Raw genomic sequence first — 18,300 nt, forward strand, 5'->3', positions numbered from 1 at the left:
GTAACAGCTTTCAGCAGTGTCGTATTCCAGCTAAAATATCAACTCTAAAATTGTTAGTCTTTCTGAATTATACAATTTGTATACTGTATAGCTTTATTTCTGGGATTTTTAAAAAATCTTATTTTTGAAACTCTGTTTCTCTTTATTTTATTAGCGTTAATGCTTAAGTCCAAGCACAGACTTCCTAGATTTCCAGGCAAGGGATTGCAGAAATGTGCTTGGTTATTCAGGCACCTTTTAATGATTAAGCATTGGTAGCGTATTGTGATTTGGCAGTGATTTCTGCAAAAGATTTAGGTTTTGTATGAGTTGTGTCTTCTGAAACATTTGATAAGGAAATGTAAGCCATGAAAGCCTAAATGTTTAGATTTTGTTTTTATTCATACTCAAACATTTTAATTGCTTTATGAGCTTTAAGCAGATGTACCTGGCTAATATGGCTAGTTCAATTCATAGCAGTTTAATTCTTTACTATGTTGTATACGTCTAATCCAAGCAACACTGCAAACATAGCATTTCTTTTTCCATTTTCAGTTGTGTTACTTGATACTACAGCTGCCCTTGGAGAACTAGGATGGAAAACATTTCCTTTAAATGGGGTAAGTCGCTCACCATTTTGGTTTTATTATCTTGATTTTGGCATTCTGCCACTCTGTAAGTGAATGACTATTATACCTGGGTGGGTATTTTTGCAATATAGACCTGTCAGAAAGATTTTAGTTGTTCTCAGGACTGGAGCAGCCTGCTTTGTAAGTAGGAATAACAGATGTGAGAATGACATGAGTACACATTATTATGCCCTTCTCTTGCTTTTCTGAGTGTTAAGAATGTATCTTACTTTAAATCTGATTGCAACTGTTACACATCATAAAGTTCCATATTAAAAATTCCTACACTGGAGGAATGTGTTATGACTACTTTTTTTGTGAAATAAAAGGAAAAATCAATTTTGATTTTATAACTTGAAACAAAACTTTAATGATATAAGTGAGGATTAATATGGACTTTAGCATCTCGTAAAATGGTATCAGGTTAGCTAAATCAGAACATTATAAATATGTTAATGTCATTAGACCAGTTTAAACAGAGAAAATATTTAAATAGTTTTGGGTTTTTTCCTGCACTGACCCTTCTAGATTAAAGTTTGCTATTACAATTTAATGTATTGTACTGTTAGTACAGATTGCCAGGAGGCACTTGACATTGCATACAGGGCCCCAGACTCTTAGAGGTGTTTGGTATACTTGGCGACGGTGTGGCCAGGAGAGCATGGGGAAGAGTTTTCACTCTTTGAAGTTCAAGTGGCTACACTTCCCAAACCCGTCTTCTCTTTCCAGCCAGCATAACAGAATAGAATATCAGAGTCATTTGTAGTTTAACTTTTTAATTAAGATACAGCATACTGGAGCATTTAACACCTATTGTATCAGCTTCTAGTTCTGATGTCACTGTCCATAGTGTATATCACTTATTTTTATGTTCGCTGGCATTATCTCTTAATTCTTGTGTATGAAGCATATAATTACTTGCTTCTCTGAAACAAGCTCAGAAAATACTGTTTTTCTGAGTAAAAACTCTTGTTTCATTTTTAGTTATTTTATTTCTTGTGATCTGTTCCACAAGGAAGTAGAAATCGTCTATCCTCACCACCTTAATAATCCATTTTTATAAAACGCCTTCTTTGCCTCTGCCCTCAGGGATTTCAAGCAATGTGACATTTCTTAATCTCAGCCTATTTTCAACTTCATGGATTACTCTTTTTCAGAGTTTTCTAGTTCTTTGTATTCCTAGACATAATTTCAGTCTGTTACAGATACTTCTGTGTTTTACATTTTGTATGCAGTCTCATGCAATCTGAGTTATAATTCTGAAAGTTTTATTTCCTTCAAAAATCCTAGACAAAGCAAATACTATCATGCACTATGATAAGAAAATACAGCGAGGAATTTTTGCTTTAGCAAAAAACAAATACTGTCATATACCATTATGAGAAAATACAGCGGGGAATTTTTTACTCTAGCTTTGTGATGAGCTCCATTGAATTGAACAGGGTGGCTGGTATTTGGAAAGCACACAAGATATAATTTCAGTTATTCTGTAAATTCTTAAAAGCTTTAGTTACTCCAATAACAATAACCACAATATAGAAGCACAAAAAAACCTGCATTCAAAGTTGATTTAAAACAACTATTACAATATATCTATTTTGGTTGGTCATACATTCTCTTAACACTAGTTTTGCATCATATTGAGGGTTTCAGATGTCTTAGGACCCTTGCTGTGCTTCAAGAATTAGCAGCAATTACTGGAATAAAAGGAGTTTACGTTTGAGTCAGTACTTGGGATTCAATTATTAGAGAATTTCCCAAATAAGTACAATTTTTTTTTTTTTTTTTTAAGTAGCTACAGTAAATATGTGGGAGAAAAGCGGTTGGTAGCATGAGGAAAACATACAGAATAAGGCTTCCAGGGACATAAAATAGGCAGAAGAGGCTAGAATGAAAACTGTGAGAGAAACTGAATAAATTCACTGTGGAGAGGTAGTTAAGAAAAGTGTGCATGTACTGTTAACTCAGGAAGAAAAAATGTCCAAACTGTTGATGAATTAATCTAAGTTATAATTGGGATAAAGATTCTTATGCACTGCAATAAAGAAGTTTTTGAACAAACTTTTTGGGAAGTTGTACAGGTGAGAATACCTGATTTGGAGAAGCTTGATCCATTGAAGAAAGAGACTATGAGATATTGGTCACATACAGCAGGAGATGACTGGATATGCCATCAAACAAGGTCCTCCATTTCTCACAGTGGAACGAAGGAAAATGCCTTAGGTCAACTTTCCAGAAAAGGCTGCTGTGAGCAGTAGGACCTAGTGGCAATGCTGCACCTCTGAAATGGTGCAGAAAGAAGGAACAAACAAAAAACCCAAATAAATATTGGAGACAAATGACTTCTAAGAAATGAGAGTTATTTCTCTCACTCACTGAGAGTTACGCAGAACTGCTGATTAAAGTTGACATTTGCTGATTTTTCAGAGTTAGTGTCATTCTGACAAACTTCATTAAAAAATACCAAATGTACATTTCAGTTTAGATATTTGATCATACTGAAAAATTGCATAAAACTGTTAAAATATGAGAGGTTACATTACTTTGGCTTATAAAATATTAAAGACACTGAAGTTAAAAACTGAACTGGAATGTATATCTAAATTGTTTCTATTTAAGTTATTCTGGGATCCTCTACCTTACACAAAGGTAAGAAGAAAATTGAGCTTACAATTGCTCATCTAAGTAACAGAATGTGACATTTGTATGCTTCTTTGTGTCACTTTTGTATGCAATCTCTGAAACAATTAACATGAACATTGGCCTTTTATTACTTGAGGCAAAATAAAGAACAGTAAAATTGTTGTCTTTCTAAATCTTGCACAAACATCAGAGGTGTTGTTTTATGTTCACGGTGCTATCTAATCTGAGTTATTTATCTGTCCTAATATAATTCAGAATATGGCTTAATTATTATTGTGATTGAGATTATCACTGCAGAAATAACCTATTTTGTCCCATGATGGGCACATCAGCACTTTCCTTGTTCCTGGAGAAGAGTGACAGATTTTGGTTTGCTTATGCTTCTGATAGCATTTTTCGTTCAGATACAGTGTAAATCTTTCATGTTACTTTAATCCAACTTTTTTTTTCCAAAAATATATATGTATATGGTGTTTATATAAGAAAAATGTCATTGACATGTGGTTACTGCTCTGAAAAACATTTTTAAGGTTAGGAGGATGGGATGATAGGTTTTCTTGAGACTGAAATAATTAACAGAAGTCATTAATTTACTGGCATACTCAGTCACAAAGTATGTTTCCATTAAATTAAATAGCAACTGAAATATTAATGCTTGGGATTTGGGTAATATTGAATATGCCTCAGAGATTTTAAACTACCAGGCTAGGGTGAGGTAGGAGAACAAATTAGGGGGCATTCTTTTGGAATTTGCAGATCCTTCACCTTCACCTCCTAGACTTTTTATTTATAGTAGATTTGTAATGTAATGTTTGCAATCCTTCAGCAATTGGTAACCTCTAGAGGTACCTAGCCAAGCAAGTAAAGATACAACACAGTAGTTTTGTATGTGGCATTTGTATGCAATCCCATCATTTAGCTGCAAAGATGAGTCATGCACAACTGTGTTATCCATTCCTTGCTAATATATGTGATTTTATTTTTTCATTATCTTCCCAGTTATTTGTACAGCCTTCCTGAAGCATGAATATACAACAGTTTTTCTTACAAATGTGTTTTCTTTATTTGTTTGTCAGATTTTTCCCTTGTATTTTGAACAGGTAGTAAATTAAGTGCTTAGAGCTACAAAAATGCAGCGCAAAACATTAATAGCATTGAGGTCAATAGAATCAGCTTTTGTTGATTGAGTTCCAGTTTAGCTTCTCAGTGATGGGCTGTCTAAAATTTCTGCTTTAATAATGGACACATCTGATACTTCCTCTGTTCTTTGGGCTATAGTTCAAAATGACCGATTGATTTATGAAAAAGCATGTGCTAGGCAATGAAAGTAGATATTTACTCAACAAACTGTCACTCCATAACCTTGAAAATGCAGAATAAGTTGGGGTTTTTTTGATTGGCGCAAAAAATGGGAAGGAACCCCTTCATAGGTTTCAAACGAGGATGTGAATGTGAGCTAGTAGGCAGGCCAGTCAAGTTCATGTTCAGGGTTCCAGCTGAAGTCCGTTTGCTGACCTTGGGAACAGGATTATGTTTCCCAGGTTTTCTCACAACAGCCTGTGGTGCTGTGACTCTTAGAAGGGCAATTTTTTTTCTAGGAGATTAAGCACTCTTTAAGTGGTTTAAAAGGTTTTGAAAATTAGGAAGGAAAGGAAAAAAACCTGAAAGCCTAACTGAAATATAGTGGTCCACAACCTTTACTTATCCATTAGCAGTAATACCAATAAGATAATGTACCTTGGGCAACTCCGGGTGTTGGGTTTTTTCCTTCTGTTTTCAATGTAACTTTTTTTTAATTATTATTTATTTCCCATTGCATTAAGCAATGTAATGCAATTTGGTGAACAGAGTTTGGAGACTATTGTCATAAAGGCCTGTCTATTCCTGATAAACTTCTACCATAAGTACTCAGGTCTAACAATGCTTTATTTTGCACAAACTGAATCTACTTTGCAACTGTTAATTTGGAATAAAGTGTTCTTATTTGAAGAAGAAAATTACTACTGAAAAATATTCTGCTTCTAACATTAATCTGAATTTTAACTTGTGTGTAGCCACTTCATAAACTCTAAAAACATTTTAAAATTAGCGTAATAGAAGGGCAAGGTGACTCATAACACAAGGCTGTGAGAAATTATTTACATGTGGAAGGGGCTTGGACAAGCTACCTTGACTTGTCATGGTAGGCAAAACGTATAGCCTCAGCAGTAAAGAGCCTACCAGAAGTCCTCTAAATTATTCGACAGCTGTGTGAGTGATGAAACTATTTTAATCCAAGTTCTTGCAGTTATTTGAACAGCTTCCTTGTCAATTGGTAATTTTCCTATTGATTTATCCACAGAAGTAATTCTGCTTTAAATATCTTCTTTCTTTGGGGGATCTTTTAACATTTTTCATAACTCTCACTAATATGCAGTTTTTTCTGTTATGAATCTGTTGAGACTCAATTTGTCAAAGTACCATTTTTTTCTCCTACCCTCTCTGTTAAAATAACTGTTTCACAGTATAGGCATCAGTCAACCACTCACCTTTTAGCTCCTTCTTAGCTAATTAGAAGACATTTCTGTACTTTATGGTAACACATTTTTGAATGACTTAGTACTCTTTGTCACCAGTATTCACTTACTAATCTTTTTTACCTTGTAATCACAGACAATACTGAGGTTTTCCAGTGCCAACCTGCAAACATTTCTTTCACTGTAGCTGCATCCATCTTCACCTTCATCTTTAAGTGATATCTCTGAAGGTGATTGGGCCAATGTCTTGGAACATTCTTATACAATACTTCTTAAGATTTTTAACTATTAATTTTCTTAAGTTGATTGATTATTTTTTACAATTCTCCTAATTTCCTTTGAAATAGAACCAAAATACTTCTAAAGAAAGAGAGAGAAGCTTAGGCCCATTTCTTTATTAAAACTATCAATAAACAAAGCAATTAGCAAAAAAAGTAGCAATCTCCAATACAAAGTCATTGGATACATAAAGAGTAGAAAACAGTGTAAAAAGTTAGCTAAGAAAGTTGACTTCAAGAAAAGAACAAAGAAAGAAAGGCAGTACAACTTTGTGAAGTGATAATACAAGTATCAGGTTCAGCTTTAGACACAACATGCAAAATATAGTAAGAAGGAATATAAGGTGGGAAATGATAAATAAGAACAGAGCAAGTAATGTGAAAGTGGTAAAAGATAGCAAGATAAGCAAGTAAAACACAATCAAGTATCTGAGATATAAGACTAAGATGTGCATAGTGAAATCACTAACACACAAACAGAAAGTGAGGGTAATGCATTAAACATGCTCAGGTAGCAGTGTGGCATCACAAGAAAAAGATAGTGACTGTGTGGTAGATATGGTGAGACTCGGTGTCCACAATTTAGTTCTGTATTTCATATTATCTTGTTATCTACAATCAGAGAACTACGTTTTACGAAAGATAACAACAAATAAATAGTACAGATTATAGCGTGAAAGAAATGCAAATTCTCCTGACTGTAGTTCCCAGTCATTTGGATTTGTCTATGAAATAGAAACCAGATAAGTTATGTGTATTTGTAAAAATATAAATTTGCATATCCACATGGCTATGCAAGTATTGATTTTATGGATGACTGTGATTTGAACATTTCATGTAGCAGTGTGAATTACAATATCATCAGTATTTCTAATCTTCACTTTTAATGCTGTAACTATTAGAACTCAATAGATATTTAAATTCTTTATGACTAGAAAGAACAATTCATCAGATTGCCCTTATATCAGAGGGTGTAAGCTTTCAAGCCTCGCCATTGCATTTATTCAGTAACAAGTATTTCTCTGAAGTATATCTTTTTAAAAGACATCATAATTTCCCTTGCTAATTTGTCCCATTAATTAATTAGATCACTGTTTAAAAAAAAGGATTCCTACTGTCAGATTCTTCCTTCTCAGCCTCATACTGTATCTAAATTGAAGTCCTTCGTTGGTCCTCCTACTTCTCCAAAATTCAAATCATTGTGGTACTCTTCTTTTTTGAAAATATGGGCACAAGTATGTAGTATTTACAGTCAATTTCATGATTTTCTACGGTTACTAATCATCATGCCACTTTTCTTTACTATTCTCCTGTTTAATCATCAAAGAGATCCCACTAGGCTTTCTCACTACAGTAATCATATTGGCAGCTCATGTTCAGTTGATTCTTACTGTGACTCATAATTGCCTTCTAGAACTGCAGTTTTATACCACATAGTAATCTATCCATTAGGTAAAAGTGGTATTGTCACTCCTAGATATGTAAATATACATCATCCTCCAGTGAGTGTTCCTGAACAAAATATTTATATCATCCTCTGTGACTTTTGTGTTCTAAATATTTACCAAACAAGTTATCTTTGAAAAGTTTAATTAGAAAAATCCTTCAGTGTTTCATTTTTGATAGCTAATATATGTTTATGGTGCTGTATGACTATATGATAAATGATAATACTTACTAGTCTCTCTAATCTGTGCTTGAATAGTGTAAACTACTTTTAGTCACACAGAAGTAGCAAGAAGCAAAGTTTTAAGTAAGACTGAGAACATTTTTGAGAAAAAAAATGCATCCAAAAGTCTAAATTCTTCCCTCTATTACAGCAGTTGAACTGCAATAAAGATATGTGGTTACATCTATGAAGGCTCACCAGCAGGATGTCAGAGGTGTCACTGAGGCTGTGGTTTTAATAACAAGTTTAATAGAAGGTAGGGATTTAGCTGTCAGAGCATTTAACAGGGATGAAGGAAAAAGAAGGAAGCTAATCAGATTTTCACATAATATGGGAAATTTATGGAGCTGACATTAAGAAAAATACTTGAAATCATGTATTTGAGCTGTAATTTGGACATAATCAGACACCATGCTCTGCAATGCCACATTTAGAATCCTTTTTGATGCTCAAGACATGTTGTATGAGGAAAAAGGTAAGTTGAGGGATATTTTTTGAGATTAATTTCCATCTGCAGGGATTAAACAATTAGTTATATCCAAGATCTAGTTAAATATCTAGGAAAGCTTTCCTAGAGGAATTGCTGTTGCTCCCAGATGACCTGCCTATGGGAGTCAAGTTTCCATGTTTCTTTTAGAAGCATCTCTTAGAACATAAAAAGTTTTCTTAGAAACTGTATATCCCTGTGACTGCCAATGTCTGAGTAATTTGGTGCATGCCTGAGGTTTTGTTTTCATCTGTATTTCCTGTTAAAATGGCAAAAATCTTAATTTGTCTCCATCTGTAACCTGAAAATGCTGGGAATTTGGGTATCTATTGGACGGATGCAGGGTTGCCAGAGCATGTTCCATCTGAAATGGTTAAATTCACAAAATGTGCCAGGCACTGTGAAGAAGAGATATTATTTGTCATCCTCTTTTTTTTTTTTTTTTTTTTTTTTACATACAATCCTGATTATTTTTCATTTGCTTTTTTGTGAAACATCTAATTATGGATTCCACAGAGGATAGCTATTGGCAAAATACACCATCGTGTTCTTATTTGGATATTACAAACACATTTGGGCCCATTTGTGCTTGCCACTGTGCAGTCACAAATCTAAAGCATTCATAGCCTAAACAATGCGATATAATTTGCCGTAAATTAAAAAAAAAAACCCACCACTTGTAGGAAAACAGATATAATGAAGGAGGATTATGAACATATTTGAATGTTTCAGTACAGAACAGCTATATACTTAAATACTAATCTGTAATAGTAAAGCAATAGAAGTAGTATCTAAACTGCTCAACCAAAAGCAGTTTATTGTATTTTTAATGTATTATGTAGTAAGTCTGAACTTTCTGATAGTAATGTTGCATATACTTTTTGTATTATTTTTCCATTCCTGTTTAATTTAGATGGTGGTGTATACCAATGTATTCCTAGTTAAGGCAGAATTTCCTGTATATAGCTGGAACTGTGGGCCATCTGTGAAGCAGAAGCATTTTTTTTATTGGTTTTCTAGTAGGATGACTTCTTATTGGGATGTCAAGCTAGGAGCTTGTCATCTCCATTTCATCCTCCATGACTATTCAAATATTTAATATAAAACATACCAAGGGGGGTAAAATCCATGTTGAAGCCAAATAGCTGAAATTCAAATGTATCAACTTAATAATGAAATGCTATGACCCTTAGTGATTTGGGCTCTTTCTTGCCCAAGATCAAACTTCCCTGACTCCCTCCTCACACCAAATACTCTTTGCTTTCTTGCTTGACTGTATGCTTTCATGACCATTAAGGACTCTGGGATTTTTGGGGGGAGGTTTTGTTGGTTTTGGTTTTTTTTAAAATCACTTCTGAGTAGCATCAGGAACATAATAAAGAAAAAGGAAACAAAGCAGGCAGTCTTGTAATCCTTGATGGAGAGAAGTGCTATTCCTTAAAAAAGTTTGTTCATACTTTGGTTAGAACCAGCTCATGCACTCAGTGCCCAGAAACTGCCAAACAGCAAATGTAAAACTATTTACTTCATTTTCTTAGGATATTGATTTTTAATCTATCTTGTGTAACACATATTCGCACAAAGAAAATTGATTATTTTTCAGTGTATGTTATATATTATATAGCAAAAGAGGGCACAGAGTGGCAGGAGCAGTATTTATATTTTTTGTGATCTTTCTCATTGCAGGTATGAGAAACACTATAAGTAGTGGAGCACAGTAAACATTTAACTTTGAGTTGTGCAGCCCCGCAAAATGTATTCTAAATCCTGTATTGTTTTTTCAAAAATATGTTGGTTGGAAGTTAAAATAAATCAGAGTATCATACTTGGGTTGCACATCTATGTACTCAGTGCATGAAAAATAATTTTTAAGTCTTTGTACGTTTCACATTCATATCTTGCATTCAGAAGTTTACAGTATCTTGGCTTGCCAAAAAGGGCAGTAAGAAAAAAGTATAATTTGGTGAAAATTAACACATTCTTGTCTTTTTTCTGTAGAGAGAGAATCATATTTTGAGAAGGAAACATACTGGGTTGAGGGAGGAAGAGTGATTCATTTAAATTCCGTGGGGTGTATTTTCAGAAGTGTTGAATTACAGAATCTTTATGGTTTCTGCCAACAGGTAAATACTCTGAAATTCAAAAAACTCACTCATACCCATCCTCAATTAAATATAATATCATTCTGTTATAATTCAGCATTCACTGTGCACACACATGGAGTTACAAAGAACATCAAATTGAATATTGCCTTCATTGCAAAATCATGGAAAAGAAAGGACAAAAGGAAGTGGAAGAAAAGCAGTATTTATGACAATACCAAGGACATACCAAACATCTATTTATCTGAACCACTGCATTTTTAGATACTAAGAACCACTACACTGAACTCATGGGAAGTACCCCTTAGAATTCCTGTGTGCTTAGGAAATGGTCTCATAAATGCTAAAGTAGTTGATAAATATTGAGGTATTCTGAAAAGCAATCTCTCTGGATTTTTTTTTTTCCCAAGAAAAAAAGGTTAAAGTGGCAGCAGCAAAAGATGCTTCACTGTCTAAGGACCAGTTACCGTTTTTTACTCATACGCTGGCTTCAGTAATTGAGGGAAACTCTAGGCAAACTGCTGCTTTCTTTTTATCATTTTTAGTGACAGGAATAATTTATTTTCTAAAAGTGGATCTTCTATGTATAATGAAAATGAATGAATTAATATATTCTTAATGGTTTACAGTAGTGTGACCTCATATTGGAAGCCTTTACTTAGAATTATCAGAAAGTTAAAAAAAACAAAAGCAAAAACAAAAAACCCCAAAACCAAAAACCACCCCCCCAGCTTTACTTCTGAACCTTTTAGAGATATTTAAATATATTGAATGAATTTTTGAAGTTACGGGAAAGTAACCAATTCATCAAGAAATCTGCAAGCTTGAAGCATTGTCTAAGCCTCTTTTAAATACTTAAGCACACACATAGTCCCTTTTGGAAACTGCAGTAAATAATTTATGTTCTGATCATGTTTTAAATTATGAGATGTAACATGGGTACCAACAGTTTAAACAGTTGTAAGGATGGAAAGATTGTATACGAATAATTTTTCTGCTCTGCTGGAATTCTCACCAAGTGGATATGAGTACAGCAATTAGGAATAGTTTGAGGTACAATTAAAGTACTGCTCTAGTTCCCAGAGTTTTTTCCCATGTGGTGCTGAGACACTTTTCCATTTCTTTTTGAGAAAGTGTGGGACAAGAAGGCCTCTACACTACCATTTTGACATTATCTACAATCTTAATATTAGTTGCAGTCCTCAAGGGCTTAATACATTTGGTTTTCTTCCTTGTAGGTGAAGACAGAGTTTTCTCCCTGCTTTTCCTTGCTGTGTTTCTTTTCCTTTGTCTGTAGTTTATCTTCTGTCAAAAAGCCTCTGTTTTACCAGATTCCTCAGTGGCATGTCCTTCCTTGTCCATGAATTCATGCTAAATTCTCTGCTCGTGTAGACTTACAGGATATGACTATTACTAGGTAAAAGATGGCTAAGAAGCAGTAGTTAGTGGAGTAGTGTTGGACTGTGCTCACTCCTTGCCTATTGACCCCCTCCCTGCTGCTTTGAAGTGATCCTATTTGCTGTCTCTGAGACAAGTCTTCCATGAACTCAGGGCTGAGATGAGATCCTGGCCCTCTTATAAACATCCGAGTAGTAAAACTAGGCCTGAGACTACTGAAAAAATTACTCCAGCTGGACTGAAAGCATAAAGTTGAGGAAATTCTTCTCTGTTTTGCGCTTTCTACCAGTAGATGTCTGTCTCTAAACCTCTAGTATAACGCTTGAGCTTGAAAACTCTTCTCTGAGGAACCGTTAACATTTAAAGTGTGCCGCAATTGCTAGTCCAAAATATAAAGAATTGAAAACTTCAGATTTAAGAGGAGACACTTTACACATAATTTGCACACATGATTTAATGTGCATACCCTGCAAAGGGATGCAAGCAAGTGCAGAGGCCTTTACCACATGGATTATGTATTTATATAAGCAGTCATAGCAGAATTGGATGCTCTTCACATAATCCTAATAAGCTATTTCAAAAAGTGGAAAATAGATAGTTTGTAGATATGTTTATTGACAGCTAATAAGGAAGTGGAATTATTTTTAATAATCACAATTACATGAAGAACCAAATAGAAAGAAAATCCAGGTGTTTGTGAGTAACAATTAAACTATATTTTCAATTTAAGAGGATAATCCTCCTCTATTGTATTTAATCAAAAGAATCCCTTCCTAAGAGCTTAAAACATAATACGTGACTTGCAGAAATAAATTGAAAGATGACAAGTGCTGCTGAGATGTAGAACAACATTCGAAGAACAGATGTTCTAGCTGACGTTTTATTAAGACAAGCATATAACCTTGAAATGAACAGAAATGTATGGTCTCACTTGGCAAAATGATACAGATATAATTTTGTATTTCTAGAGGCTTGATGAGCTTGTGGGGTTTTTTTAGAAACAACCAAAGGTTTTTTCAGTGGACGCACTGAGACAAGATGAAGGTGGAGGTGAACCTGCTTCTGTGTGTCTTAATGTTGAGGAAAGATCTTATCAACCAGATCTGTTTAAGAAACCAAACCAATAAAGACTCCCAAAAAAGGTGATCACTAAATGGAACAAATATGTATGAATTCAACTAGGAACAGTTCTTTTAAGAAGTCTATCAATGTTTCTTTGGAATTGACTAGTAGTGTTAAAAAACAGGGAATATTGCAGAGTAAGTAAAAAAAAGTAACAAAGTTTAAGATAGCAGACAAAAAAGCTAAATAATGTGATGATATGCTTAATATGACCTTGTTCAGTGATTTCTCTGCATGTCTGTTAGTACTTTTTGTCAGCTTTCCATACCATGAGGAATACTCCCAATTACTTAATTTTTCTTAAGGAAGAGCTCGAACATTTTGTTTTGCCTCTCAGCTAACTGATACATAGATATTCTTGCATTGTGCTTACAACTAGTAATTCATGAAGCGGCGAGCATTAGATATGTAATTTACACCATAAAATTTGGCTAGTAATGTTCAACTTACTGTACTGTAGATATTACTGTATACTTATGTAGGGTCATGGTATGTCAGAAGAACGCTACTAATAATTTTATATCAAAATAGTTTAAAAGGCTGATAGAGTTCATTATTAACACTAGCATAACTAAGGAGATTGGTTTGGTTCCCTATTTCATGTAGGATAGCTAAGGGGATTGACTTTAGCACCCTGATTCTTGCCATGATGATTAAGGGGATTTGTTTAAACACCCCATTTCATGTGGTATAGCTACTATAAAAGGATTAGTTTTGGATTCTACTTTCACGTGGGAAAGCTAAGGGGATTAGCCTTAGCTTTGCATTCCATGACACAATAACTAAGGGCAATTGCTTTTACTGCCCATGTGGTTGCATCAAGATTTTTCTTGCCTTTTCTGTTCTTGGTTCAGTTTCTTTTCCTCTGTTCTTACTGCCCAAAGTCCTTTTACTTCAAGCTTTCTGCCCTGCAATTAGAATGCCCATGGCCCATACTGAACTTTTTATCCATTAAGTGAAATTAATGAGAAATAATGAAAATCCATGTGTTTTTGTTCTCTTCCCGATTGAAACTCAAACGTTAGTATTTTTTTGGATAAAATCAAGTGTAGGAATTCCAATAACCGATCACACTGCTGATCTTTCTAATGCAGTATTTGCTTTCTGACACTGAACATGACCATGAGCTTCAGCTGTAGATAAAGGACGCTGAGGACTATTTACATTTCCCGTTGGAGCAAAACTGCAGAGATTCTTGAGCAAGTGCAGTGAAGGTATCACCTGAGCCACAAGTAGTATAACCAATTCTGTGCGGCACCAAATCCAAGCCAACCGGCGCTCCTGAGGGGCAGGATTTATTAGCAAGGGAGCAAAACCCTAGGCTTGAGTGGTCTCAGAAACTCTCTTTGTGTTTCCGCACAGTGTTGCTTCTGTGAATAAAACCAGTTTCAGTAGAAAAAGCTCCAAGGCCTTTGTACCAAATTGCATTGTGCAGCTACTACAAATTAATATTTTCAAACCACTTAGAAGCAAATGAGATGTCTATATATAAATTCAAAACAGGTGCTTCATGCAAAGCTCATGAATTTATGTCTGCGCTGTTAAATAAAACAGGATCTGTGTCCTGGCTTTGAAGGCAGGTACCTCCACAAAGCCATTTTAAATACTTGCTCTTATCTGAGTCTCTATCTAGGGGATAAGCAAATTTTAGTCCACAAATCCGGAAAGTAAGGAGCTTCTTTGACAATCTATTTTAATATCTTTTTTATTGTTATTTGTGTAGTGGAAGTGCTTAAAACTTCAGTATTTTTCTTGCCAAAGTGCTTTAACATGTGCCTGTCTTTAAAGGTGTAGGTGTCTCTTTTGAAGCAGTGTGCTTAAAGTGTGCTTAACCTGCCAAATACAGTGTATCTTGAGCCTTTTATGGAATAGATAGTAGTATGTTAAGACAGATATGCAGCAAACTACCTCAGTAAAAAATCAAATTCTCTGTAATGTATTTGAGGTAGCAGTGCTATGAGAAATTCGGCTTTAACTCAAGCCCAGCTGATTTACCCACAGTTATAGGATCAGTGTCTAATGAAGATGAAAACAACTTAGATTTCCCTCCACCATTTGGGTCAATGCAGGAAATTTCCTGAGGAAAAATGTTTTGTTCTTCATAATTATTTTTATTTATATACTGAAGACTGTTTCTAAGGGTGAAGGATTTCCTTCTTCGACTGCTACAGAAGAGCCAGGATAACAGGGTAAGAGTTACTGCAGTGGCTTTAATCTGAATATTTCTTCCTCATGGGAATCATCATGAATCTACAACCTGGTTGCCTGAGCTAGAGATCATTTATAATCTATGATTATTAAATTTTATATTTCTTGACTCCCTTGGAGTAATGTAACTTCCTGAGTGTATTTTAAAGTTATGAATATACAGTAAAATATGTTACTAGGGATAGCAAATTAATCACAAGCAATGGGATAAATTTTTTGTAAGAGTAAAGCTTGAATCTTTATGGAGTATTGAGACAAGTTTTTCACTACTATCATATTTATGCTTTTTTGTGTAATACTGTTGTATATAGGAGGGCTTTTTAAAATTTTCGTCACTTTTGTGCCCACAGAGTTAGGGTTAGTCAGAAAAAAGACAGAACATCAGTGAAGGCAAATTTAGACATAGGGACATTTACTAAGAGTAAAGAATTGTAGGGTTTTTTAACAAAATGTCAAAAATAGGATAATAGCAGTAACTGTAATACATGGTTATAGTTAACTGCATTACATTATACAGAGGAAATAAGCCTAGAAAGCTTTTTTGGCTTTCAGCCCCAGAAAAATGTTCTCTTAAACTGTTCCATTGAAAAGAAGTTTTTTCTTTTCAATATCCCTCTTTTTCTTCTCCTTACAAAGTAAATCAATTAAATATTAGTGATATGTTGCCAGTAAGCAAAAAAACCAACCTTACTGTGGTTGCCATAGTTTACTTTCCACCAGCTCTTGGGAAGTTTCACATTGGAAATTTAAACTGAGACTTGACAGTTTTTGAGAGCAGTACAAGAATGGTTTAATATTGATATGAACTTGTCGTGGTTTTACCCCAGCCAGCAGCTCAGCACCATGTAGCTGCTGGTTCACTCCCCCACAGTGGGATGGGGGAGAGAATTGGAAAAGTTAAAGTGAGAAAACTCGTGGGTTGAGATAAAGACAGTTTAATAGGTAAAGCAAAAGCCACGCACACAAGCAAAGCGAAGCAAGAAGTTAATTCCCCACTTCCTGTGGGCAGGCAGGTGCTCAGCCATCTCCAGGAAAGCAGGGCTCCATCGTAGGTGTAACGGTTACTGGGGAAGGCAAACGCCATCACTCCGAACAGCACTGCCCCCCCTCTTCCTCTTCCCCCTAGTTCCTTATAAACTGATCATGACATGAAATGGTATGGAATACCCCTTTGGTCAGTTTGGGTCACCTGTCCTGTCTGTGCCTCCTCCCAACATCTTGTGCACCCCCAGCCATCCCGCTGGCAGGGCAGTGCGAGAAGCACAAAAGCCCTTGGCTCTGCATAAGCGCAGCTCAACAATAGGTGCATAGAACAAAAACATCTCCATATTATCAATACTGTCTCCAGCACAAATCCAAAACATATCCTCACACTAGCTACTATGAAGAAAATGAACCCTCTCAGCTGAAACCAGGACAGAACTGTAGTCCAAAATTTCCTGGCATTTTAGTGTTCTGTGAACACTTCAATGAAACTTTATAATTGTGTGCAACTTTAACCTACATCCTGCTGATTCACAGGATACGTCGAGGTTCAAAATATTTAATTGTATGTGCTGGCTAAACATGATTTTTTTAATTTGTCATCTTATAATGTTATGAAAAAGTATATTAAGATTTTGTTTACAAATTTTAAAAGTCAGGTAGGGGATGCTTTTGGAAAGCTTCTAAATTTTAGCTGAAATAAATGGTTGTATATGAAATGGCATCTCTAATTCCTTTTTTTAGAGTGTGAGTGCTATGTAGAGGAACTGAAATATTGTCAAAAAGAAAGGTGCAGTAAGTGTTAAACTACTCATTAAGAAGCAATATACTTTGCCGAAGCCACTATTTTCTGTGATTGTACTGAAAATTAAATGGATTAGCTACTAAGTTGTGATTTAAGAACAAGATCAAGGATATCAGAGATACCAAAAATGTTTCTGAAGATTAGTGAAAGATTGTTTCTGTGCAGTTCTGTGGGTGATTTTATACAGTTTTTCAGTTACTTCGAATAAAACCTTTTTTGGGGTTTTTTTCCTATGTTTTGACTTCTTCAAATTTCACTTCATTACAAGAGTTGAATGTGTATTACTCATTTTTGATCTGCTTACATTTGCACTGATATGTCGAACCTGGTTTGTTTAAATTTTAGGAATGATGATATGTGATTCTTGTAGTTCCTTGGAATAGGTCATCTAAATAGTGTTGAGCATAAAAGTGTCATAAAAGAAGTTCTGCATCAACTGCATCACACATGAATTCCTTGGAAGTGGAATTCAACAATTTTTAGATACTGTGTGGTTCATATGGCAAAAGAAACACGGCCCTGTAAAGTTCATAGCCTTGTGTGATACGATTTGCAATTACTTTCATTACCCTTGGGCATATGACATTAGAAGAATAATACTTTTATTCAAAATCTTAGTTTGTTTAAAATAATACCACAGCTAATGCTGACTGACATGATATTTGAGACAGCAACTTTCTTTATCCCAGGATTTTTAAAAATCCTTTTAAAGAGTAAAGTACATTTTGAGGCCTTAAATTAAAGGCAAATGTAAAGTTCTTACCATTCATGGATTTCCCTGCTCTTTTTCACTTTTTAAAAAACCAGGAGACTAAATTTTACCACTTGCAGGTGAATGCAGAAGGAACAAACTGTCTTGGTCACCATCTGAAAGTGGAGTACTTTCATATCTACAGCTTGGTATGGACGCAGATGGCATCTGGTGTACCTGATGGAACTCCTTGATCTAAAAATCTATGCAATATGGGTTAATGGCTATGTCTTTTGCACCTGTTAAAGTCACAGACACGGGTGATATGGACAGTATATGCCTCGAAAATGTGTGAAACCTTATGGAAACTGCAGTAACAAAAAATCTCTGAACCATTGGCATATAGAAGTGGCATACATTAAATGCATCTTACCAAAAGAAAATTCAGCTACCTAAAGCAAGAATGGAGGCAGGACGATGACTACGAACAAAAGCAAAGAAAGTATTACAGTTAACTGCCTCTGGAAGTGGATCATAAATATTTGGGTGAGTGTTCATGGACTAAATATACACTCACTGGGGACCACACTGGGCATGTAGCTTATCTCTGGATTTGCACAAGGGACTTACTGCATTTTCCATCAGAGATGGAAGCATGCCAAACAGGGGGCTTATGCATGTAAAAAAAATCAGAATCTTTAACTTCAGATATGGCTCTTTTAGTGCACTTAGGGTTTACAATATGTATCTGTGGATCTGACTTTCCATTCGCCTTGGATGGGAGCTAGA

The 18,300-nt window shown here is 35.0% G+C and overlaps 1 protein-coding gene across 8 annotated transcripts in view; it reads left to right on the forward strand.

Moving 5' to 3' along the window:
- The window catches only part of EPHA6 (EPH receptor A6), a 521,269-nt gene that overhangs the window by 38,912 nt on the left and 464,057 nt on the right, over positions 1 to 18,300 (forward strand). For 7 of the 8 annotated variants that reach the window (XM_054813848.1, XM_054813914.1, XM_054813840.1 and 4 more), the window contains exon 2: positions 535 to 599. The exons of the other annotated variant lie outside the window; for it this stretch is intronic. In XM_054813848.1, the coding sequence (XP_054669823.1) occupies positions 535 to 599 (65 nt within the window). The remainder of the gene's footprint in view (positions 1 to 534; positions 600 to 18,300) is intronic. 8 annotated transcript variants of the gene reach the window in all.

The sequence above is a fragment of the Grus americana genome, chromosome 1, assembly GCF_028858705.1.
Source record: "Grus americana isolate bGruAme1 chromosome 1, bGruAme1.mat, whole genome shotgun sequence".
Lineage (NCBI taxonomy): Eukaryota > Metazoa > Chordata > Aves > Gruiformes > Gruidae > Grus > Grus americana.